Consider the following 27,415-nt stretch of genomic DNA (forward strand, 5'->3'; position numbering starts at 1 on the left):
CTAAAGCCATCCGCCCACCCACTCACCCACCCACCCGCGCAAGCTCATTTCCACCCGGCCCGCCCAGCCCACAAACACAACACAGACCACTGCCATGTGCGTCGTCGTGTTGTCTGAGATATCCTGGATACAGCCACTCGATACTCTGCCCTGTTAGGTAAAACAATGATCCATGGTGGAATGGAAGTAAACAGCTCATGTGTTCAGCGTGGATGGGCACGGTCGCTCTCGTGTGTCAGCTGCCGCCCGCCTTGCCAGGGCGCTGAATGGGCCTGCCGCCGCAGGGTGTTCGGTGACGGCTGTGGCGCAGCGGTCAGATGTCAACAGGTTCGCACTCTGAAGGATTCAAGAGAATCTGGTGGTTAATGCTGTGCGTCGGAGATATCAGCATGACATAGTCAGAGCTGGCGTTTGACGGTAATGAAAAACGAATAGGCAATTACAGGCGATTCAGAGCTCCAAGATGTGAAAGGCCTTATTAAAGAGATTTTCTGTGGCAGTTGCTCATTTATATCGAAATGAAATGTGGAATGCCAGAGGAAAGTTTATGAGTTTATGTGTGTTTATGCTCTTTATGAACATTTATGAAGGGAGGAAATTTATTTTGGAAAAACACTCACTGGATAATTTATGACAACTTGACCATTGGCCTTATGCACTGGATTAATTAATGCAGACCAGCATACATTCTTAGAAAATGATCTGTCAAAGCCTATTAAGGAAAATGACGTGTTATTGTTTAGCTTAACCATGGGCATTGTGAGGAGTCTTTTCAGCAAGACGTTAATTAAATCTTTTATGGGAGAAAGATAAAAAAAAGAAAGTGTGAAGGATGTAAGTGGAGATCCCCCTTTACATGAAAACTTTACCATGCTGTATGTCATGAATACCAAGGCGCTGATTCAGGCTTAGGCTTTGAGTGCAGCGGATTCACCCAGCAACACTGGCGTTTTGTTGGTGTTGAGAGGGAAATGATATCATGGTCTGGGCTGAATCACGACAGACCCAGGGGGTGGGGGTTGGGGGGGGATTCCAGTCCAAGACCAAGCCTGTCTGATGTCAGACCACACGAGTCAGGACGTGAGGCCAGAATGATGAAGTCAATGGGCCTCGGCTTGTGCAGTCTCCCCGGAGCAGAGCGCTACCTTGTTTAACAGCCCGAGAGGGCCGGGCCCTATTATCAACACAGTAATGAGCTTTGTGTTTGATGTGCTGTATTAAATGTGCTCTTTTCTGAGACTCGCCACCCTTTCACATTCTTCAATCCGTGTGTCACTGCTAAGCCTGCAATTACTCCTGCTTTCTATTCACATCTCACAGTCCCCTCCAGACTCGAGCCGCTCTATGATCCGTCAGTTGACAGGAGCTGTACGTACAGCGCAGAAACACAGAGAGGATTATACTGTATCATCACATAATTCATGAGGCAGAGGCGAAGTTGGAGCTACTGACTTAGCAGCCAGAAGGCTGTAGGTTGAACTCTGGGTGAGGACCACAGGAAACTGGACTCGTACCAGAGGGCTGCCGGGCTTCAGGCTCTAATTGTGCCTGTGAGCAAAATTCAAAACCAAAGACCGGATCTCATGCACACCTTCTCTTAGTAAGGGTGTAAGAATTTCAGCATAGTTATGAGCACTATTTTGAGCTAGCATACAATTAGAGCACAGGCATATAAAGAATCAGCAAGTGTTAGTGTAGTGGATTATGTTATTTGAAGGCTACCTTCATCCATGACACTTACACAAGCACTGAATGTCATACTTAAGGCTAATACATGAGGATTTATTTGGCAACGTATGTTAGTATTTGCCAAATAAGCTATATATTTTGAGAAGTACATGATATTGTATTGACAATTTACATGACATTGCAAAACATATGCTGAAGTTACAGGACAGCTCAACAACTAATAGGGCAGAACCCTAATTAACGGCACTATTTATAGGCTCTAGATGTTCAAATAGATCCAAATAGATCAAATAGGTCCAAACAAGTGTTCATTTTCATTGTGTGCAAATATCAGCAAAGAAGTAAGAATCAGTAAAGCCCTCTGTCTATATGCACCAAACAGCCATAACATTAAAATCACCTGCCTAATATTGTGTAGACCAACTTCATGCAAACACAACAGCTCTGACCCATGGAGGCATGAACTCCACAGGACTTCTGAATATGTTTTGTGGTATCTGGCAACAAGACAAGCTGCAAGGTGGTGCCTCCATGAATTGCATTAATGAGCCTTGGTTGGCCATGATCCTGGCACTGATTCACTGCCTGTTCTTCCCAAAAGGAGTTTTGGAAGGTACTTTAACCACTGCAAACCGGGAACACCCCACAAGACCTGCCTGATGTTTTGGTGATGCTCTGACCCAGTTGTCTGGCAATCACAATTTGGCTCTTGTCGAAATGGATACTTAAGCCCACCCATTTTTCCTGCTTTTAACACATCACCTTAAGGAACTGACTATTCACTTACTGTCTAATACATATATCCAGTCTTTCAGTCAGTGGTATTAATGATGTGGCTGAGCAGTAAATACAGCCATGAATAAATGTTTGTGCACCAAGAATTATTCGTTTATTGTTTTATGCTTTCTGCAATATGGAAAATAAATAGGAAAGTAAATAGGAACTCTTAACACTGAAGGAAATCTCAAATTTACTTAGAGAAGCAACAAAACATCTTATTAGAACTGATTTGTCAAGAGACAAAAGTTAAAAGTAAAAGTAATTATAGATAGGAAGGAATATAAGAAAACACGAAAACATGAAAATACTGATCACCCTGTTCACATAAAAACCTTAGATCTCTTTTTTTGTCTTTTTGTTTTCATATAGAGAATCTGGCAATCGTTTTTTACATTGTTTCAAAATTTCACGATGAATGGACCAATAAAAATGCTCCAAATGCAAACATGCCATTTTGGAACTTCAAGGTTTTTGTGTGACGACATGCAACGTTTTGCAAAGTGCCTACATAAGTAGCCTTCCAATAACGTTAGTGTTCCTGGTATACGCTGTACACACAAATGGAAATGTCCCATCCCTTACCCACAGCTAACACTTAAAATAATGTAGTATAAACACAGTAGAAATGGGAATTTCCTGCTTATGAATAAAATACGAAAACTTCACAGCTCACATGAAAAAGCTTTATTCTTAACCACAGCTTTAACAATAACAGGTATAGTGCTCTTACTTCAGGCTTTTTAATGTGTAAACTATTCAGCAACTTCACTAGGGGACAAATAGTGTAATCACCATGATAAGTTATACTGACATAAATTATTAAATATCTTTCAAGATTATACAAATAAGCAGGAAAAACAGAGAAGTCAGTGTGTGTTATCTGTCCACTATACAATGAAATGAAAATGATTCTGCACAAGTAACAAAATATCTCTCTTTAAACTATGTTGTCAACTCTGCAGTACACATTCAGCTTTAAATAACACAAAAAGCAAGAGATTGTTCGTGAAATTTAGGAATGTACAGAAATTAAAGTCAGTACACAAGGGTAGCACATCTAGGTCTGCTTACACTTACAGCAAGAGCACAAATGCATGTACAATCCCATTGTGAAAGAGGCAGCACTGAAAGTTAGGGTGCAGAATTGCAAACACTGTACATCTTCAATTCAATGTATCTGTTCGTTCATCCTCTAACGCTTTCACGGCCGTCGTTTTCAAATACACATCTCCTTCCTTCTTCCCACTTTGATTCAGATCATACTATATGGTCACCATTAAGGGATTGTACAAAGTTTATGGCAGATTCTCTTATACAATTCACAATCATGTAAACAAAACAGCCCCTTTCACAGGTCCTTCACAACTAGTGTCAGTCCAAAGTATATTTGGCAGCATGGATAACAGAAGTATATCTGCAGAGTTCCACTGTAGCAAATCACATACAGCTAGCAGTGTGCTGTAGGACTGGGCTTTAGGCCATGCACGTGAGAAAGAATCAGCACTGCACATGATGCCATGAACAGAACATCCATACACACTTAAATAGTAACACATGTAAGCATTAATGGAAAGCGCAGCATGCGTATTACAGTGCTCCTGTGAAACAATACCCTCTCTACAGCTCAGATCAATTCCGTACTGTCTATATTTCAATTAGATCAACCTAAACATACTGCATCAACCGTCTGAGCAATACACACTGATTTAACCCGTGTGGCAAAAAGGGTACTTTTACTGAATGACTGGTCCCTAGAGTAATGAGCCACACAGACATGTTCAAATACTCAGTATGTAATACAAGCGTCAGTGCAAATTTCCCTCGGGCATCATACCCCCCCCCCCCCCCCCCCCACCCTTTTAATATTTAAATACGCTACTTTGAGCTTCTGACGGATACGCCGGGAAGGGCCTGCCTTGCCATTCCACTGTAAAGTGCAACCTCCATGGGCAGTGCACATTAAAGTGCAGGCAGTGGGGGACTGGGGTAGTGTGGGAAAGATTTTGGTGGCCAGATTCCCGCTGGAGTGTGATTATCAGCTGAGTTATGCAGACACTGTCAGCTGTGGTTCAGTTGTGGTTCTGAAGTAGTACTGTGCAGAACTGAAACCATCATAGATGTAACTCAAAGTATGTATATCTACGTCCAAGTTACATGAATAATCTTTTGCAATTTTTGATCTAATAACAAAACAAAACAAAACAAAACAAAAAAAAAAAAACCAAAACATCACCGCAGTAGAAGAAAAGAATCTATTTAAAGCGCTGAAAATCATGGATGGAATTTCAATGGCATTTCAGTTTCCATTGGTCTGAAGCACAGAGTGTGACCTAGATGTCACCAAGTTCAAACCTTCATAATACAAAACATCTACTTCATAACGATCTGTGCATCACCGTATTTACTAACAGATAAAAACTGTCAAATAGAAATGAATCCCCCACTGGCTGGATGCCAGAAGTTCAATTTTGCCGAAATGTATAGGTCTCCTTCGTTCTACTGTGCAGGTTCGCCTGTTCTGCAGTTCGTCATGAATCTACTATTTAAAACTTTGCTGATTTACTTTTCCTGGACGGATGCTCAAAAATAATGACTTGTGTTGAGTAATTTAATCGTTGGCAACAGTGTATGAAACACATTCTAAGAACACTCAAATACACCTTAACTGTTTTGGAGTATCCTTCAGAGGGTGCGGACCATTAAGGGTGTAAACAACTTTTTTACCTCTTCAGTCATACAAAAATATATTTACATATGTGCTGCATTATCCTTAACAGGTAGGCTTCAGGGCCTTTTAATATACTCAGTGCCATCCTGAAATAACAAGCCAAAACAGGGGAGGGTTCAGAGTGGGACGAAAATAGAAATAAAGGATCTGTCGAGAGATTCTTTCAACAGGGTCTATTTTTAACCTGCCAAAATATTTACCATGAGGCATGTCACTAGAAAGCTATTTTAAAACCACAGACACTGGTATTGAAGCTGTGTGGCCAAAAATCCGCTAACTATTATAATTGAATAATTGGGCTGTAATTGCAAACCACTATAGTGCTTCCTAGTTAATTTGGCTGTCAGTCGACACTCAGAGCAAGTCCACAGTGGCCGTGAATATTGACAAGGGAGCAGAAGTGGTTTGTTTGGCCGGTCCCTGTGACATGTGGAAACATCCTTCAGAGGAAAGGTATGAAAGTGACCTAGTCTTCCCTGCAGCTATGGGGATTCCCTTACACAGAGCAGCACAGCCACAAAGCCCTCTGCTGTAACAGTTTTTGGTGTGGGCATGAAAGCAAAACACTGAGGAAAGGTGCAAATGATAGCATATTACGTGTGTGATATGCAGTCTAATATTTTAAAGAAAAGTGACAAGTGAAAAAAAACAAGGTAAAAAAAAGAAAAAAAAAAAAAACCTTCAGTCACGGCATGCAATACACACAACATACACACACAGGGGTCTCCCAGAGATTACGCCAGCCTTTTCTGTGGTGCCCCCAGAGTGGTGACGGGTGCACTAGCGATACATAATACACACAGATAGACACATTCAACTGGATAGGCCTCTACGTTTGGCAGGTACATTACACATCACTGTGAAGTGACAGGAATCTTCACCTTTAGAACAGTGCTGTTAGCGCTCACTATAGGAGTGTCGACCGCTAGTGTAAGCAACAGGTGTTTGTGGTCTATGCGTGTTCTAGAAGCCACTGGAAAAGGGACCTGTGGCCATGCGTGGAGTCCACAGCCCCTGGTTCTTCCTGGTATGGGCACTCTTCGTAGTACCTGAGCAGGGCCTGTAGGAGCTCCCCAACCCTCCACTCTCTCTCTCTCAGCCTCTGTACTACAGTCAGGAACTGCAGCAAAACAGAAACACAGCAAACAACGTATATACAATCGAAGAAATCAGAAATGTTTTCCACTATTTGTCAATAAATAAAAGCTATTTTTTTGCACATATCAAACTAGCCCTACCACACTCAATTCTTATGACGGGATATTCTCCTGTCTGTGTTTTAGAGCTTCTCATTTCGCAGAGTACATTTAATAAAAGCAGCCGCAGCAGGTTGTTTAACACTGTTCAAACATGTAAAACATTGACAGAGATAAGAAGCCTGTTGGTGTTTTAAATCTTGAAACCTCGAAGGGGTGAAACTCAATGAATACCCAATATGCAGAATACCCAATATCAAACTGAGCTCAAAAATAAGCTATACAAATCACTTAAAAATAAACCAACACACACACACACACACACACACACACACACACACACACACACACACACACACACACACACACACACACACACACACACACCTGAAGAAACATAAGTACACACCAGATAAGCTACTGTTGCCGTCAGATTTAGGGAGGCAGGCTGTGTGTGCATGTTTAGTTTTTGCGTTGTTTCGTGTTGATGAGAGGTAGGCCTATGTGTAATCCATCATCCTTAGCTTAACTGTTCAGTTAGACAGCAGTTCATACAGCTGTAATAGCATTTCAGATAGTGCTGAATTATTAATATAACAAAACTGAAGGGTAACACAGAAACTAAGGGGAAACATGGGGCTACATGTCATATGAGTGAAACTGCCAGCATTTTAAAGTTAAATAAATGCAAAATGATGTTAACATGTGATTAAATGTAATATAATTGCTAAGACACTGTTGAGGAAATTTAGCAATAAATATGACCTCTAAAATAGTAAAACCTAAAAATTCATAACTAAAATGAGATAGAATATTATATATAACTAAAAACTGAAACTAACACTAACAATTACTAAACTACTTAAATGTGACTAAAACTAATATATATATATATATATATATATATATATATATATATATATATATATATATATATTATTTAAAAAAAACAACAAATCCAAATCATTATGAATGGACCAACAGAAAAGCTGCCATGTCAACTGATGTGGCAGAGCAATAGTACATGATTTACACAAATGTGACTTGGGTTAAGTTGTATTACGTAGTTCTCACACGAGGGGTTTCGTAAAGCTCCAGAAAAGTTACATAGTGCAGTAGCCAGCGTTCTGGACAAGAGTGGTAACGCCTCCTTATTACAAGTCACTTTACCATCAAAATGACTTGTAAACTGATGTTTTAAGGTTGATTTGCTAATGTTGCGCAATATTCTTTTAATAAGCACAATCACAGTACCAGTACCCCCCCCCCCCCCCACACACACACACACACACAGAATAACCAACAACTCTAACCTGTTGCAGCTCTCCTTCTGATTGTAGATTAAGCTGCATGACTGGCAGATCAGCGATGGATGCTGCCATCCACTGAAGCACTGCTCTCAGCTGGGGATCTGGGGCCTGGCCCCACACATCTGTACTGACCACCAACACAGCCCTTTCCGCTTGAGCAAGGCCCCTCTCCACTCGCACCGCTCCTGCCAGAGGAAACACACAAAGGCCTGTTATACACCCACAGACGGACGCACACACGCAAACCTACCATCATCACAATCAGAGCAGATAACCCCTATTTCAGCAAGCCCATAGCATAAACCCATTTCCCACAGTCGTTTAGGAAACAATGCCAGATGGCTCATGTCTGAGATCATCTGCAGGCCCACAGAGCTTGACAGTCAGGGCACATAGGGATAATGAAAGAACAGCAATGGAGATTTGACAAAGTAGTGAAACAATCCTGCTGCCAAATACAACCATTCTGTGAGTGAAAAATGTGGTACAGTACAATTCACCTTTACTAATAAAGATACCAGGCTTGAGAGTAAGAATGTATCCATTACCACCCAAGTCGTTCTTGGCCTCCATCTCCTTCTCCTCCGTGTAGTCACTATAGGACGAGAAATCGTGTGAGAGATCAGACCAGAAAGACACCATTAATGACAGGCCTGGAGGAGACCTAAAACAACATGCAAAAGAACCACATGCATTCAGAACCAAGAGATGAAGAAAAGCAGCAGTTTCCAGCCTGCCCCATTTTTCATCCTGACCTGTTCCACAGTTTACAGCCAGTATTGATCTACAGCCTAAGCATCCAACCCCTGAAGCGGGAAATTGAGTTATCCTGACATCATTAATTCTTACTGCTAGATGCAAGTTCCTCAAATGGTTTTCATGGAAAAAAGGACACAACATTCACACAGTGATGTGGCAAAGGGTAAACAATACTGTATTTTACCCTGTTGGTTTTAAATTCAAAGAATGTTAATGCAGCCCTGGGGCAGGAGATCCAATTATACTTTAGCTCATTAAACGGTCACATCGTGCTAGCTTCAGATATCATTTTCTTGTTCAGTGAAATGAAGTATTGTATTGTGATCTCTGTTGCCATTTTAATAACTAATTTTCCCAGTGGAACAGTATCCGTATGAAAAGTAGGGGCCAGAACATCCTCCAGTCACTCAGCCATGCAGCGTCTAGCAAAACTGACTGCTCTGTTGCCAGAGACAAGATTTCACAAAAAAGACAGAATGAATGAACTCCCCAACCCTTTATACACCCACCACTATATCCACACACACACACACACACACACACACACACACACACACACACACACATACAGTGTAATTTACTAATTCCATTTCCTCAAACCACAGAATGTACAGCAACAAAGAGCTGTTGTGCTTCTGGGTTTGCCTCTAAAAGGTAAAAGCTGTTGCAGTCACTCAGACACATTTTCAGCACTTGTTGATCAAAGCTCTGACATCATGCAGTAATTAGAGAAAGCCCACGCTGACTGTACCCCATATCCTGCTCTGGACCAACCTGTCTGATGGCGAGAAGGACAAATGCTCTTCATAAACCTCGCCCTCTAACCCCAGGCTGCTCCAGCTACTGCTGTTCCCATTACTGCTGGGGGAAAGAAGAGGAGCACTCAGCACTGGGCAAGCACACAAACTACAGTACCATGTAGATCACTACGTGTCTACCATACCCACCTTCAGGAGGTCCTCTACATTATAGTAGGGGCAATTTAAATTTCTACTCCACTATCATCAAAACCATCCCTGATGATTAATCCCTTTGCCACATATAGTGTGCTCGAATCAGTCTGCACGTGAGGCAGCTTCCTTCACGCTACATTCACCTTTCTTTGCTATTTAAATTAGAAAAGCAGTTACGAAAAAAACAAAAATGAGAACAGCAGACAGACAAATTTCTGGAATGAGGGCTGATCCACAATCTAGAATGGGTTTCTCTGGAAACACTGCCCCAAGCTGAATGACTGCTGCTTAGAACCACGCCTTTCGAAAATATTTTGAAACCTTCACAGTGCTTTCATTGTCCAAAATATCTACTTAAGGTTCGCTTCCATAGAGATAACGGCTTGTGCCAGAGACTTGGCAAAAACACTCACCCCTATTTAACTATACACATAGATACATAAAACACTGTATGATTGAGTTGGTACTGTCCAAAGTGATTGCTTTTGATTTATTTTTGATTTTTTTATTATTTTTTATCCCCCAAAGAATATCCATCCCTTTGTCTTTAGTTGTTCTACTGAGTTTTTTCTTGATGGAGCTGGAACAAACAGTCTTCAAAGGGCGAGTGCAGTATTTACACAAAAGGGAAATCCCTTCCTCTGTGAAAATGAATCATAGATTCCTACAAACAGGGGTTATGTGAGGGCCATGAGCTATAGACCAGGTCACTACAACTAGAATCATGTTCAGCTCAGACAAAATATCTCAGCTCAAACAAAATAATATCAACAAAATGTTCTGGGCAGGAGTAAAAACTGACACCGAACATACTAAACTTGTCAGCATCTAACGTCATCTGCAGTTGATGAATTAATTTAGACATCTGAATAAAGCACAGAACTTGTGAAGCTTCTCTACCTAGTCCCTTCATTCATTCAATTCCACGCTCTGTCATTACAACATCCTATTCTGTCTTGGTTAGATCTGCACATGTGAACGGTGCACAAGAGAGAAAATACAGTGTTGAACAATGTGGGCGAGGTGTTAGTAATCAAACATCATCATTTGCAATTGTACATTTCATTTTACCTGTCACTCAAATGGTGGAAGCTACTGCTTTCATCTGGATGGTCTTCTTCAAAGCTCAAATTAGACCAGCTGCCAAGACTGTCATCTCCCACACTCAGATTGAGCTGCTGACTGACCGTTGACTCGGTCACATTGACACTCTCTCTCCCAGGGGCACTGGAACATTTGACAGTAGACATTCACAGCAAAAAAGGCAGGAGTTTTTAATACATCAGAGCTTACCTTTTCTAACAGGACTGTGCAGATGCAGGACATCCATAACAGACATCAAAAACTTCTTATTTCAAATCCTACTCCATATAATCCAACTCAATATGCAAAACCTAATTTCTAAGCAGAATAAGACTGACATGTTAAACAACAATGTAATTCTATAATATAGAAAATGTCGCTTAACTCAAATTTGTTCAGTGCAAATATCTATATGTACGTCTATAACATTACAACAGGACATAGTAATGACTAAGAATCCTACATAAACTGAGCAACTGAACATTTAAATCAGACATCCAAACTTTTTTGCAGTTTGTCAACTTATTGAAGTTGACAAACTCCATTATCAAATTACAGATTTTTATTATTATTTTTATTTTACCTCAGGTTGATGGTTTGGCAGACGTTGGACAATGCAGACGTCATAATCTCTGTGGTCAGACTTTCTGCAAAGCTTGCACCATCGTGGCCAATCCCACTGTCTGCATTTAAGCTGGTGCTACTCAGTTCCTTCTTGGCCTTCTCAATTGCAGCAGACACCATTTCCTCAGCAAAAACTGCTCTCTTATCCAAATCGATGTGAATTTTGGGAATTTCAAGACCGGCCATTCCATCAGAGTCTTGTCGCATCCTCCTGTGTAACCCTTGGTATTTCAGATGTCCATCTCTGCTGCAAAACGGGCAATCTCTCGCTTGACAGTACCGACAAGCTCTATATGCTTCTGTCAACTTCTCCGTAAAAGAATTTAGCTCTAAAGTCCTCCTTTCTTCTGCTGTCTGATGACCTGTATGTCCCAGAGTCACCTCTAAAGTGTCGTCAACGATCTTCTTGGCGTAATGCTCAATCACTTGCATGACGCCATTGTTGTAATTTCCATCATCTAAGCTGCCGGTGCTGTGGTACTGTCTGTTTTTCTCTGTGTATGGCAACAGTGAGCATGAAAACGTCGTTTTTATTCCTTTTTCTGCTGTGTCTTCAACATTTGACTTCCTGTAGAGACATGAGTCAGTAAGAGATTTGGGAAGCCTAACCGATGACATCCGTAACTTTCTTGTGACATCACATGTAATATTGTACGCCAGGGACTCTGCAAAGTTCACAAGTTCCATATATTCAGTCCTGCCCATGTCTTCCCCGTCTTGACAAACACACAGCATGGATTCACTGGAAGAGCCTTCTTTTACTTGGGTAAGAAGTGAAGGAGATGACTCCGACGGTGGAATCCTACAGACGTTGTGGCTGCCCTCGTTGTGTAAACGGCGAGATGAGTGAAGCCTTAAAGGAGACCTCTGCTTTATCTTCCGTGCAGCATGAGCCAGGCCTGATTTAATGGATCTATACGCTAGTCGACTGGCATACTGATCCAGGATAAGTTCCCGGCTTCCCCCTTCTTTCTTAAGTACCTTGATAACATAACCTGCATACTCATCCGTAACACTTTCACAGCTTGGGTACTCAGATGACATGCCGCTCGAAGGGCCTCTTTGAGGGTTGAGGACTGGTGCAAGGAGGTCGTTTGACCACTGATTAGTTGTGCTGGACAAGCGACAGTCCTTTTGGTCACCACCCTGACGATTATCAGCCTTACTAGATGCTCTTTTGGCTGTTTTGTGGCGACAATGGCTGGAACTCACCATCCTCTTTACGTCATTAATGACTTCCCCCGCAATTTCACCAGCGTAAGTCCACAAGGAATTCAAGGTCTGTTCTGAGAACTGTGCACTGTGCAAAGCAACACTGCCTTTGCCTCCACCATTCTCTTGCTTCCGTACACCATCACCAAAGCTTATAGTGTCCATCTCAGTTGCCATGGATACAATATGGCACGCCAAACGCTCAGCGTAACGTAGAGCTCCTCTCTCAATTATTCGGTTTCCAGCACTTGGAGCTTGTTCGGCATTAGGATCTGCAGAGTTCGGCCCATCGTCCTGGTCCTCATCCTCATCTTCATTATTGACAGCTTCTTCAGAAAGGGACCTCATGAGCTTCAGCATGAACTCTGCTTTGTCAGAATCAGAGCCCTCCTCTTTGGGGCCTGCAGCGGGCTGGTAATGTGGGGTGGGTGGGGGTGTTGCAGGGGAGAATTCCTTTGCAAGCTTACCCTTGAGCTTCTTTGAGAACTGTTTGATCTGTTTCTCACTTGAGATGTCCGATGGCTGCTGCGGAGTGGATGGAGGTGTGCCTGGGGTTCCGCTGGATTTTGTTCCAGAGCTGCTACTAAGCATCTCCTCCGAGACAACCTTTCGGCCCCCACGGACAGTCACTTCAAAACTTGGCACTTCCAAAGTGTCTTTTATAACCACAGAATGAATCTCTGTGGGGAATTTGCTGGCTGGACGTAAACTTCTCGAGAGCGACTCACAGTTCGCTTTATCTGTGTTCTTTAATCCTAATGACAAGTAAGGTTGAGGACTACAAAAGGATGAGGACTCTGCCGCATTTCCTTTAGGAATAAAAGATAAAATCTTTTGAGGCAAGCATAAGTCATAAGGTGGTGAACTCTGACATGCCACGTCTTGTGACTTTGCCACACCGCCACCTGAATTGGCCATTCTACCTCCTATTGTTTTACTCAAGAAATCAGCAGCATCCTCCACTTTCTTCTTCATTTTGCTTGTAGTCATGATGTCAAATGCGTCACCCACGATTGTGTCAACCAAAGCACCTGAAAAATTGTGAAAACCTTTTTCAGATGGAGTTTTCCCAGAAGCAGCTCCAGGAGATGGAACATTTCCACAGTTACCACAGGCATTCCGAATTTTGGAAATGCCTGCCACTGATTCAGATGGTGTTGCAGTAGAAATGGCTGAAGTGGACGTCATCACCCTTCCTTGAGAACAAATGCTTCTTTTGGGGCTGGTCTGGCATGTGTGACTAATGCTGGACTTATAATGACATGTTTCCTCTGGATTTTGCAGGTAGGAGATCGCTTTACCAGCTGCCGGAACTGGAACACAGCTGGCCATTCCAGACACACAGTACAAAGCTTTCTTCACAGTGCAGCCATCTTCTTCCTGGGTCCCAGTCTGTGCTAGTGACTGCGGTTCCTGATAACTTGTTCGGGCATTGCAGATCTTCACAGTCTGGGATGAGGAGTCTTCAGCACTGACGTAGCAGATGTTGTCCAGTGACACACTTATGGCAGCCTGTGTTGTGAAAGTCACGTCAGCTTGAGACAGTTCTATGAAGGCCTCTTGGAGAACTGACTCTGAAAGGTCTGATGCGTATGAACAAACCACTTCCTCTTCTTGCTCAAAAGACCAGTCTCTTGGGGTAAGTGGCGTAGAAGGATGCGAAAACTGGCAAACCTCCATAATGCTCTCAAATACTAGTTCCTCTGCAAGATCAGTTGCAAACCGTGTTACAGTGTTATTGAAGATCTGCTTTTTTACAAACAGAAACTCTTTCAAAGCGCCAGATACTGCTTCTCCAACAAGGAAACTGGCCAATCCGTTTATGGCACGCTCTTTGAGCACATATGCATGGCGCATCCCAATCTCTTGGAAGGCCATCTGAAATACTGAAGAGGTTAGCCTAGCGGCTAAATGGCAAAGCGTTGTAGTGCAGGAGGACACTCCTTTCTGTAAATCTCGTAAGGCACTCCCAATGCTCATTTCAACCAAGTCTGTGGCAAACTTCTGGATTCCATCTTTTAAAGACTGTGACTGTGATTTGGCAATGGTGACGGTCTCCTGAATATCTGACAGCTTCATAAGATGTCCATTAGTGTTTTTGAACTCTTTATGACAGACACAACTTAAGTTCTTATTGATGTTAATGTCAATGGGAGAGGAGTACCCACAAACAGTTCCAAGAATTTCTTTTGAGAGATTATTTGCAAAGTCTGAATAAGTTTTATACAGTGAACAGAGGTCCTGTGGTTTGCGCAACTCCAAAGCATCTCCATCTACTTTCCAAAAACACTCCAAAGCTCCTCCTTCTCCCAGGGGACTGAAAGCTGATGAGCGAACTGGGCTGAAAAGTCCCCCACTTTCCTCACAGGATGTCCTTGCAGGCCGTGGAGAATCTGGGGCATCAGAGTGTAAACTGTATGGTGACCCTGGTTTCAGTGGAGTGGGTTTCTTGACATTGGCTGGGAGAGTCCTGTGGTCGAACTTGTGAGGGTTCATTGCCGTTGTTGAGCCAGCCTTTGAAGTATATTTACTAACAGAGCTGTCAGACTGCTTCTTTTTCTGGGAAAATATGGCTTGTTCTTTTGGGATCTTCATGCTGGAATTGAAAGGCTGATCCAGATCATCAAACTGATCAAAACTATCAAAAAACTCACTAACCTCTGAGTCTGAGTCTTCTACTCCGTCTTTAAGAACAGGGATTTTGGGAATGTCAAGCTTTGCCTTCAGGCTCTTCTGATAACCAACTTCATCCAAAAAAATAATAGGGCTTGGACTAGAGCAGTCTGACTCTTCAGATTCTGTGAGAGATGTAGAGGTAACACGTCCTTTTGGGGGGCTGCTTGGAGTCAACAGGCTCCATTGACTCTCTGCACCTTCAGACATTGATGCTGGTGCCTTCTGAATTGTTCCTGAAACAGTAGCAGCAGGCCTTTCCTTATTCGTTGACTTCTTGGAGATGGAGCTGATGATGACACGAGATCCAGATACATCTTTGAAATGGGGAGGAAGAGTTTGAGAAGCCACATCCCTCTGATTCCGCTTATTATATAAAGCTGCAGAATAACAAAGATAATCAGAATTAGATAATCAACATTAAACATCATATTTTACATTCTGAGTTTTCTAAAATCCTGTTCTGAAAATGAACAACTTTAGTTTTATTAACAACTTTAGGATTTAAACCTCTGGTAGCATGAGCAGTGTTCCTCACTATAGGCATGCCTCTTTGTACAGTCCAAAGAAAGCCCTTTTTCGATATTCCATACCCGACGTGGTTTACATAAGAACTCAATTCCTGTGCTGTGGAAGCTCTAAGCTTACACCAGTAAGATATTACCCTAACAAGTAGATTAGCATCTATGCATTAATCATTAATATTTATAGATAAAAAAACTCTTAATTTAATTTAATTTAAGCACCACTGCTTGCCTTCAGAAATCTGAAGGCAAGCTGGAAAACTGAAGACCATTCTGTGAAACTTGGAGATTTCATTGTACCACCCAGGCACTGCCTAGACAAAGATGACCCTCAAAAACACAGCATCAAAGCAAGAAGGAGACTTGTGAGGTAAGCCACAAAAAGGACAACAATTACTTTGAAGGTGTTACAGAGCTCAGTGGCTGAGGAAAAAAAGTGAAGGTGCACCAGTCAGTGATCTGCAGTGTTCTGCTCAGAAAAAAAGACCCACATTAAAGCACATCTGGAGTTCTCCAAAAACATCTGTGGACAGATGAAACAAAGCTTTTTTGTTTCATCTGAGCTTTTTGGGCACAATTCTAAACACTATGTGTGGCACAAACCGAACACTGCCCATTCTTTAACAAACATCATACCCACAGGGAAGTAAGGGGGTGGCAGCATTATGTTGTGGGAATGCCGTTTCTCAGTAGGAACCAGGCATCGTCATTTTAAAACTGAAGAACAGATGAATGGTGCAAAATGCAGGGAAATGCCTGATTCAGTCTGCTAAAAAACAACAAAGAAAAACTGACAAACAAAAAATCTAAGGTCTAGGGAAAACTTTACCTTTCAGCAGTACAATGTTCCCCAAGCGCAAAGCAACACAGGAGTGGTTGAACAACAAAAATGAAAAAGTGAATGTTCTATAATGGCCAGGTCAAAGTGCATTTAATCTAGTTCAGACGCTAGAATTTCCTATATATTAAAAAAGGCATCCCACAAGCATCATCCATACAACCAAACAACCTGGAACAAATTGGACAGAGATGACTCCTAAACAGTGATCCCAACTGCTTGAAAACTTGCTCTAACAGACTATTGCAGCAGACATTAGTTCTACCTAACACTAGTGTAAAGGGGTTTAATACTTAAACAAGCAGCTTGTATCTGTTTATTTTTTCTCATAAAGAAAAAATACAAAATACAGTCTGGAACTGTGCGAGGCCAGACGAATGTTGCTTCGATATACAACAAAACTACAGGCTCAGAGAAAACACAAACAGAAGAAGGAGATATTCGTAGATCACACACTGAAAGGTGAATGTCAGAAACATTCTCTGGAAGACTGGGAAATGTGACGGAAAAAAATTGTGAAGTTAGCCGAGAGGAATTGATCATGTCCAAAAAGCAATGTGCAATGTGCCAACATTCTGAACTTGCAGATCTTAAATTGACCTTGAGACCTTTCATGCAAGCTGGTATATCTTTCAACACCATATCTGGAATGCTTGGCAAGATGATACGAGTAGCGTGTTCTGAAACTGTCTGCATCATACGTGGCAGTGCCCCCAGCTCTGAACCGGGATGCGCTATGGGGGACACTTTATTTTTCTTTTTTTTAAGAACATTGGTGTGTGCTTTTGAGGCTTAAGGGTAGCACTACACCTGAGCACTGTCTCTCTTTCTTTGGTGGGCTGTATTGTGAGTATGAGCTCTACATGCCTGAACTGGCTGAGGAACTTATATATGACTTAACTTTATAAAAATGGAGAAACCAGTGTTTGGCTTTCCAGGATGCTTGCCTACCTCTGCAGTGCATCAGCAGGTAAAAATAATGTTAATAATTGTAATAATAATCCTTTTTATTTTTACTGCACCTTTCATCTAGAGCAGTATTATGCAAGAAATGGTATTTCTTGCTCCTGGGCTCCACCTATGGTCAAGATGTGTAGTTTACATTGTGAGCCAGCAATACGGGCAATACAATGCCTTTCACATGCTTTTCTGGACAAAACCTGCATCTGAAGTACAAGAGGAATGTGGACTGATGCAGGACAGTATTTCTACAGAATTATGTACAATACCATCCATCTACATCAGGAAAACACCCTTTCTAAATAAAAACCCTCAAGACATTAGGCAAGGTGTTCCAAAGACGTTGTGTGCAGTTTAGTCCTGGATGGCGGAGGAGGTGGTATGTGTTGGCTGGAGATTACAACTGGGATAACAGGCTTTAAGAAGTTCTTCAAAGTAATTAGGTGAATTCCCTTATGAGGAGAAAATTTGTCAATTCTGTAGAAAACAGGAAGCTAGTGTATCGAATGTAAGGCCCAGCAACGCCTCCACTTCCTCCGAAGTCTAAAGAGAGTTAACCTGAAACTTCTACAGGTCCACTGTGGAGAGCATCCTGACTACTGCTGCACAAGGCCCTGCAGGGAGTGGTGAAAACTGCCCAGTACATCACTGCTGCTGCCCTCCAATACCTCCACAACAAGAGCCACTTATACTGTTCCAACTGTTCCGACATGCTGTTAAACTGGTCTCACCAGCAACACCAACCACGGCCTGAATACAGCACGCACGCATGCACGCACGCACGCGCGCACACACACACACACACACACACACACACACACACACACACACACACACACAGCTACTAATCACTCTGATCATTCCAGTTCACTCTTCATAGTCACTCTGAGCTCTACTAGCTCAGGGACTGTATGCCCTTTGCATTTTTCCTGGAACTCCCCCTCTGTACATAAGCTATATAGCGTTCTCTGTACTTAACACTAGCTGCTATACTTATTACTGCACTACACCTGGTTTACATATGTGATGTATGTACCATAGGACTGGTCTTTATAGCATTCACACCTGGATGTTTACTTAGTTGGCACATTAATCAGCCAGGACATATCTGTATATTCTTGTATTTATTGTCTTTGGACTTATTGCCTGTGCACCCTGCCTCATGTTTTCTCTATTGTCTTTGTACTATAGTACCATGTCCTTACCTGAACCAGAGGCTTTGCCTAACTGTGCTTTGTGGTACTGCACAACCCTTTATTAGTATAATGACAATAATATTGAACAGAATTAGAAAGCAATATTATACAGGCCAAAATAGCTCATAGTTTCTGACCCAGATAAAGCTCAATGCAGGCCAGCTAACTTGGCTATCTAGATGATACTGTTTGGGGATAACATAGAAGCAGGTTTGCTGTATGGTGACAGATGATCTCAGTAAGCCTAGGGGTAAAACAGTCTTATCGAGTGAAGAGATATCTGAATACCTGTGTGATGTCAGCCATTAAGTACAGAGAAGGGACGGCTTCTTCCTGACATTCATGTTCCAGCATCAAAACCAACAGAGGCTGGCATATTGAAACAAGGGCCTCTGAACATTACTCAGAGAGGCATTCTCATAGTGAGACAGAAAACAGGTTACTGAAAGAGAACTTATATACTACTATACTACTATATTTAACGTGTACAACTTACACCCCACATTCATGACCACTGATTGATTCCTGACTCATGCACTGCGCTGGATGTTAACATAAACACATAGAAAATTCTATGACTGGAGTGATTACCGGTCTCATCTTCTTCAAGATGTTCAAAAGCTGTAACAAAGTCCTCTTCAATAGACGAGACAGACTGGTTAGTGTCATCATCCTCAGCTTGACACGCCTCCGATATACCCCTCTGCAGAGACTGTAGCTCCAGGGCATATCTGATTCCTGCTGTATAGCGTGTCAGTAGCCCCAGCATTGTGCTGATTTGTGGAGAGCCACCATGTCTCAGTATACACATGGCTCTGGATAAGCCAGCCTGCAATTAGAGAAAGACGTCATGCTTTCAGCAGCATATCATGCATCTCATACATGTCATACATGTACGCAGGAGTGGTTTCAGTGAGTAAATAGTAAACCTATATTATTGTGAAGGAAAAGAAAAACACTCATAATTCACACAGACTGAAAACTGTCTGGAAGTGGCCCATTCTGAGAAAAAAGATGTGCTTTTGCATTTCTCAGGATTCTTTTCCAATGGAACACATTTAAGTATGCATATACAGTTTGCAGTGTGTTTGTGGTTTTCTAGAGCGCCTAATGTAAATATAATAAATAAATGTCACGCTAGATTTGCTGTCACACACGAAACATACCCCAGAACACATAAAAATCACAGTATGTGTATTTCAAACACTGTGTGCTCAATGCTGTACCGGTGCAATGCCTTCTTTCCTTTCAGAGGGCCGTTTGGGGTCTTTGAGGAGCAGCACTTCTTCATCTTTTAGTGTGTGTACATGTAGTGATCTAAGCAGCTCCATCAACTCAGCAGAAAGGGAGGTCAAAGCCTGAAAGCATTCCAAAAAAAAAAAAAAAGTGATTTCAGGGACTAAAATGTATAAACGTTTAGCTGTTTGCAATAAACCAATCAAATAAGAACTATTTACATAGCTCAACACAACTACCAATAAGTAGTTCTCCAAATGCAACACATGTTCTCCAAATGCAACACATGACGTCACTTCTGATGACTACTGCAGTCTCAGAATTATTCAACCCCTTCATGACCAGCGTGTTAAGTACTTAGTAGAGCACACTTTTGCGGTTATGACCTGCTGCAAACACGATGTATAGCTAGGCACCATCTTCTAGCAGCTCTCCTATTCATGGCCTATTCACTGCCTTCTTCAAATCTCACTAAAGATGTTCTATGGGGTTCAAGTCAGGCAACTGCAACGGCCACTCTGAAATCTTCTGAAACCAAGTCGTGGTGGACTTTGAGATATGCTTGGGATAATTGTCCTCTTGGTCAAGCTTCAGCTTCTTCACAGAAGGTTTGATCATTTCCTGATACTTGATTGAATCCCCCTTGTCCTGCACATGCTGCTGGTTTGCAGTCCCTGAAGATCCTGGAGTGGCTGTCAGAGTCGCGTGACTTGAACCCCATAGAAAATGATTGGTGGGATTTGAAGAAGGCGAGAATATATGTGGAACTGGAGGTCACTGCCCAGCGTTTGTAGATTTTGCTAATAAACATAATTTGCAATAGGGGCTGAATCATTTTGAGTGCAGCTGTACACACAAATGCTTATGTTTTCTGCATATCAGTGGTTAAACTTATAAGTCAACATTTAAAAGTATTATACAGTGGTAGTTACCTGTAGTGTAAAATCCTCACCCTCAGCATGACTAGGTAGGTATACAAAATGTATCTAAAAGGGAGAAAAAGGTCATTACATTTCATGCAACTATAATTAATAAGACTATCTAATACTAGGGAAAGGTGGGAAAGGCACAAACTAAATCAAAATGATTTGCAAAGATATATTTCTAATTTCTAATGAAATCTGAACCATTCTAAATGCACTTTGCATCTGTATTCGTGATAAAATGTGACAGAGACTTTATGCGATAGAGACAGAATGAGATAATTGTTTTAGAATGTGAATCTTACGGTTGTTATATTCAATCATTAAATTTTCATGAAGAATGGACCAATAGAAGTGCTCCAAACTTCACCAGTTGTTTACAGTGATATTTATTTGTAAGTTGGCATTTTGCAGATGCAAGGTTGTTGCGTATGGTGTTGATTATGAATCTATATATTTTGACCTTGAAATTGGTGTGTGTGTGCACCATTTATATGCACCAATTACATGCACCAATGCAAACATGCATGCTTTAATCATGTCTATTAGCATGCATGCACCTCACCTCTGGCAGACACTGTGATTCTCTAGTGTGCAGCTCTGGCACCACATTGCTCAGCTCCCTTCTGTTCTTCAAAAGGCTCCTTAAGGACAGAGCTGAGTTCTCATGTACAGTCTAGTCAAAAAACAAACAAAAATAAATACAATTACAATGGTTAGTTCTTTATGCTAAGGTTTAAAATCTTACTAAAACAACTGAACTGTATTCTGTAATATTATAGCAATTACAAACAATTAAATTTTGTTGTGTGACTGAGTCATTGCTCAACTTCTATTTGGAACTGTAGCGTAGGCAGTGGGCAAAATATGAAGAAAATCAAAAGACATCACAATATTCTAAACGTGCATTATGATAAACTGCTTTACAAATACTGTATCATACTTGGTATGCTGATTTTCCTTTTAATGTTGCTGAACCCCATCCAATTATACTGGACTAATTACACTCTTGCAATAAAACATGCAGTTGGTCTGTGTTCCTTAGGCAGTGAATTGAGATTTCATGATACAGTAAAAGTCACATTGCCCACCTATGTAGCATACTTAGCTTGCATTTGTACAATATAATTTTGAACAAGAATGACTAACATTTACAAATTTACATCGATTTAAAAAATATGCTATTTTCTTTATTACAAAAACATTATACCCATGAGCCCATGAGCTGCAGAAACCAAGGATTCATATTTGTATTCGTTTATTCTGAATAATGTATTTGGTCACATCCCTACACAATACATACATAATTAGTTTTATTAAAAATAGTATTAGTATAATTAATAATTAGGTTACCTCTTTCCTGATGGCACGGTTTTTGAGTGGAACACCTTTGATCCTGGCACAGGCATCCATAGCAATGCAGGGCAGGGTTGGGAGGCTAGCCTCACCTAAGAGTGAACAGAAAATAGGGCAATAAATGACTGAGACAGAAGGGATAAGTAATAATACTATATTTTATTCATTTTCTGCTTTTATAACCCTACAGAAAACTTATATTACATTTCTCGGTAAAGAGGTAAAAGTAGTCAGAATCTCTGAGCATGACAATTCTTTAAATCTTAAGTATTGTACATAAAAATCCAGGAGCGATCTATTGGGGGCTCCACCTCACAACACACACGACCAGATACCACAGGACACTTTCAGAGATCTTGTGGAGTCCAGGCCTCAAATGGTCAGTTACTCAATATTAGGTGCTAATGTTATGTCTGATCGGTGTGAAACTGAAAAGGGGAACACTAGAAATGTCAAAGATGGCTGAAATTGCAAAGCAAAAATAATCCACACAATATTCAGTAACAATGGATACTGGATTAAGGTTTAAAGTGAAATCCAGAGTGTTAATAAAACACCACCACACAAAATATAATTTTGAAGAAGTAGGCTACAGCTAAACATCTTTATAAGCTAAGACCTACAGGGTTGCAGTGTAGGAGTGCGTTGGCCTGAACTAAGCAGATCACATTCTTACATAACTTTAAACCCCATACTATTCTGCAGAAGCCTGATACAAGATCTTATCTGTGCACTGCAAACGAGAAGGCCTATGCAACTTATGAAGAATAGACAAAGAGCTGACTTAGCTGATCTCTGAAACCTGAAAATACAGCAGTAAATGCAGGTCAAGACCACAAATCATGATACAGATCACACTTCTGTTGGAACAATCCAGCAGGTTAATACCTAAAGGCAAAGATCAGTTCAAAAGTCTATAGCATGCATACAGCAATGAGGAAGTGTCTGTTCTAAAAATAAATGTACAAATTTTGATGACAACAAAACAAAATAACATAATGTTCTAGGCCTTTATTTGGGGGGCTGCATTTCTCACTGACCTTGTTTGGTCTGGTCTGGTCACTTCATAAGTTTTGAGTATCAGGATTATATCTGGATAAGGCCACATAAAAATGTTAGTGTAAATGCTTTTGAACCAGATACAAAGTCGATCACTTAAAACACTTCAGGAGGGGGTCTGAGACGCAATTGAGCCACATTATAGCAGTGTAAACGCATCCGTCTCTAAGACCTATTCGACAACCAAGACTCTTCCCAGTACAAATGAAAAAGAGTACAAATTGCAGTGCAACAAGCAAATTTGCATATTCCGGCCTTCACAGCAATCGGATGTTTGTTTTTTTTCTGGAAAGTGCAAACTTTGCAGCGCAGACAATAAAACAATGCTACACTGCCTGAGACTTCACCCACACAGCCACCTTGAGCTTGCAATGATAACACTACATCACTGGTCTAGGAGAGGTTTTGGGAAAATCAGCCTATATTATCGATGCTCTGACACCCTAAAAGCATCTTGCACACTTTGAAAACATACCCCTTTCTGTATGTGTACGTGTGTATGCATCTACTTCATGGATATGTTCCGAGCCTTCAGCAGCTCATATGATTTACTTTAATGAAGGACTGATTAGATAAACTAGATCTTAAATGGTAACTGAACTAAATACTGGCCTGAAAACGGATAAGCTAACACACTCTTATACATCAGATCACAATGTATCAATCTGTATTTATAACAGTTAGTGCTGTTTAGACCAAACAAAGACATATGAATAGCTTTACATTTCATTTTCATCATGCATATGATCATGCAAACTTGGTCCAAAGGTACGGGAAAATTTACAGGCAAGACTAGTGACGAGTTTGCTGAACGCACTTTGCACTGGTAACACTGCACTGTTAACAATTTCATAAGCACTTTGGTCAAAAATGGGTCAGACCGATGCCGTTCAGTCTGAAGGTGTGTGGGTGGGTGGGTAAAGACAGACAGCAAAAAGAAACCCACAAAAACAGATAAAGAGATGGGGAAACTTTATTTTAGCATTTAAAGTGCACTAAGAGCACATTCTCCTTTAGAAAGGGAGGGGGCTGAGTGACAGCTTGCTAATTGTAATAATGTCAGTGGGCAGCTGCGGCCCAAGCATAAATTAAAGATAAGACACATAGATCATGGGTCTGAACTTGTGAACAGAATGAAATCACTGTACCAGAAAACCAATCCAGGCTTGACACACTTTTTCAGGTTCTGTGGGTGGGACTGATTGGAAACTTCTAAAACAAAAAAGGGGTGTGGCAAGCCCCCATAAATGCCCCACATACACATATACATATAGAGTGTCTTAGCAAGGTGTAACCACCCAATTTTCTTATGTGTTTCCAATAGATCTAAATGCAGAGGTCACTTTAATCACTGTTCCTGTTGAAACACTGGGCAGATTTAGTCTTTATGACTAATGCACCTGCCATCCATGTCCCAATAACAAGTGAACTTGGCCCTCATAATACTTTTATGCACGGTAGGACAGACAGTGTCTGGAAGCATCTGCAGCCCCTAAAGTTTGTATTAATAAATCGTTCCCTCAGTTAAAATAAATAAATAAATAATTCAATTTTCCAATGGGTTCTCACAATTTAATTAGTCTTTCCCTAAAATAAGCAATCCGTTCCCTCAATTTAATTTCATTTAAATAATTTAATAAATCTTTTCTTTACTTTAATAAATGGTTCCCCCTTATTTCACAATCAGCTTCATCAATTTTAGAAATCATTCCCTCAATTTATTAAATCGCTGCCTCTTAATTTCAGTCTCCTCATTTTATTTTAAATAATTTAAAAAATAATTCCCTGAATTTAATAAATCGTTCCCACTTAATTCAAATCAGTTTCCAAGATTTCAAAAATCATTACCTCAAATCACTCCACCTAATTTCAGTTCAATTTAATTTAAATAATTTAATAATTCCCTCAATTTAATAAAACATTCCCCATTTATTTTAAAAACAGTTACTTCTATTTAATTTAAATAATTTAATAATTCCCTCAATTTAATAAAACGTTCCCCATTTTATTTTAAAAACAGTTACTTCAATTTAATTTAAATAATTTAATAATTCCCTCAATTTAATAAAACGTTCCCCATTTTATTTTAAAAACAGTTACTTCAATTTAATTTAAATAATTTAATAATTCCCTCAATTTAATAAAACATTCCCCATTCATGTTACAATCAGTTACTTCAATTTAATTTAAATAATTTCATAAATGCTTTCTTCATTTTAATAAATCGTTCCTCCTTAATTTCTCACTCAGTTTCCTCATGTTCATAGAGGATCGTCTCCCCTGAGTAATTCGTTCCCTCAGTTTGGAGGAGGGCGCTTTAGTTAAACCGGGGGGGAAAGATTTATTAAATCAGGAGAACGATCAGGTTTTTATCGCCGGGCTTTAAATATCATTGGTCTACTCTAGTACTGTTCCGGCCCCGTAGTTTCTACCCGTCTTTGTGTGGAGGCACGAGTCAGACATCCTTCACTTTCACATCCATTACAGTCCATCTCATAAACCCTGCTGGGCCCGTCCATTCTCCCACTACAGGCCTCTAGACAGGAGTGACAGCCTCGCCACAAACCGCTACAGAGCTAGCTAACGTTCCTAAAACACGGCAGTGCTGCAGGTCTCCTCGCAGGAGGAGCAGGAGGAGCAGGAGAGGGAGACGCTCCTCTTGTTTAGAGAGTTAGTGAACTGCGCCTCGTGATTGTTGTGTTTACTTCCCGCGAGCCAGCACGCCGCTGTTCCGCGACTCAGGCCTGACACTGACAGGAACAGCAATGTTAGCCAGGTTAGCAAACTACGTTTGTTGTTTTACCAATCAAAAACGTGGCGCCACGCTCTCTAAAATCCACATAAATGATCATTAAACCTCGGCTGATGAAAAGCCGTGCAGTGCGTGCGGTCTCGGTTAGTTCCTCCAGATGTTATTTCGACGCAGACTGTACCTGAACCTCCAGCTAGCTCTGCAGCAGCGCGACGCGTCAGCTAACGACACCGAGCGAACCTGTCAGTGTCCGCATAGCTACATGAGCTCGACTGTAAACCCACTGCCGGTAAATATGCCCTGTTGCCAGTGTATCACAGACACTGTCATCACAAACCTCCACCGCCTTAACCGCCCCTCACCTTTTGTTGGCAGACCCCTGCAGTGAGACGTTAGCTGTAGCCCTTCTGCTCATGAAAACAAGCCGAGCAGGCCAGAGCAGTCGAGTCCCAAACAGCGGCTCTGACAGCACAGAGCCCAGAGTCGACGATGGAGAAGACAGGAGGTGTAGAGCAGCTCTCGGTTCTCTCGATTTTCACAGTGAAATCGCAGTGATTTCTAACAGTGTGAAGTTTACAGCATTATTTAGATAACAAACTTTAACTTTTGCAGGAAACACTTATAATAAGAAATGGCGTATACTAGCTGCTGGGCAATATGACAATACTGTATGATACTGAGATCGATTTTGCTGTTGTGAGACAATCAGCTTTTCTAAGAATATTGAGGATCTCACCAGTGTTTAAAACAGTGATCAGCTGCACGTGTCTTTACAAACAGGTGAAATTAGTCTGGTTAAACTGGATGAAGTTTTGAAATATGGGAGAGAATTTAAATAGTAGTTTTTAAGAATCTGTCGCTACTGAAGCATTTTGTCTGTGATCACGTGTATCGTGATAAATACATATTTAAATATTGCGATATAATATTTTTACCATATTGCCCACTGCTAGCCTATACAGTCTCGTTTAACCGTTTGGGCACATCTTGTGTTATTACATGTGTCATAGAGAGAGAGAGAGAGAGAGAGAGAGAGATCTGAGCGCCTTTGTGTGTGTTTGTGTGTGTGTGTGTGTGTGTGTGACAGTGTCGTAATAATAATAATAATAATAATAATAATCATAGTAACCACGATCTTCACCGTTACTATTATTATTTCCAATAATCAGTAGTAATCATTATTACCAATAATAACAATAATAATATCAACCCTAATTATTTAAAAAAAAAATAGAACAGATCTGAATATGGAGTTGGACAAAGTGGTGATACTACTTAAGGGTCATTTCTGTCATGTCAAGCTGTGGTGGCTTATGACTATGCATATGTGTAGTGCTGGGTGATATATCATCTACACTCTTATCATACCATCAGATCATTTTTAGTTTTAGGTGTATTGCTACAGTTGTGGTCTGTAGTTTACACACAGACTCATCGTGGACATGGATATCAGGGCAATATTGGTCTTTCAATGAACAATGTTCTTTTTCAGGGGCAGAACGAGTGTACAGCAAACATTTTTAATACATACACACTTTTATTTTTTTAGATTATTTATTCATTG

General features: G+C 40.9%; 1 protein-coding gene across 4 annotated transcripts; it reads right to left on the bottom strand.

Moving 5' to 3' along the window:
• Positions 1–4,332: 4,332 nt before the first annotated feature.
• On the bottom strand, positions 4,333–26,316 carry akap11 (A kinase (PRKA) anchor protein 11). 4 transcript variants are annotated; one of them, XM_072685951.1, is made up of 13 exons: positions 26,214–26,301; positions 23,081–23,132; positions 22,038–22,132; positions 21,250–21,360; positions 20,694–20,747; positions 19,752–19,883; positions 19,117–19,354; positions 11,082–15,387; positions 10,487–10,642; positions 9,237–9,323; positions 8,204–8,298; positions 7,707–7,888; positions 4,333–6,317 (listed from the first exon to the last, which is right to left on the bottom strand). In XM_072685951.1, exons 3-13 carry the CDS (start codon positions 22,095–22,097, stop codon positions 6,150–6,152), a joined length of 5,589 nt encoding a protein of 1,862 aa, XP_072542052.1. In that variant the 5' UTR covers positions 22,098–22,132; positions 23,081–23,132; positions 26,214–26,301; the 3' UTR covers positions 4,333–6,149. The 4 variants fall into 4 exon arrangements, with proteins under 4 accessions (XP_072542052.1, XP_072542053.1, XP_072542054.1 ...); XM_072685952.1 differs by lacking the exon at positions 23,081–23,132 and having other exon boundaries at positions 9,237–9,320; positions 26,214–26,316; XM_072685953.1 differs by lacking the exon at positions 23,081–23,132 and having other exon boundaries at positions 8,252–8,298; positions 26,214–26,316.
• Between the last annotated feature and the right edge of the window lie 1,099 nt (positions 26,317–27,415).

This window comes from Salminus brasiliensis, chromosome 8 (genome assembly GCF_030463535.1).
Source record: "Salminus brasiliensis chromosome 8, fSalBra1.hap2, whole genome shotgun sequence".
NCBI lineage: Eukaryota > Metazoa > Chordata > Actinopteri > Characiformes > Bryconidae > Salminus > Salminus brasiliensis.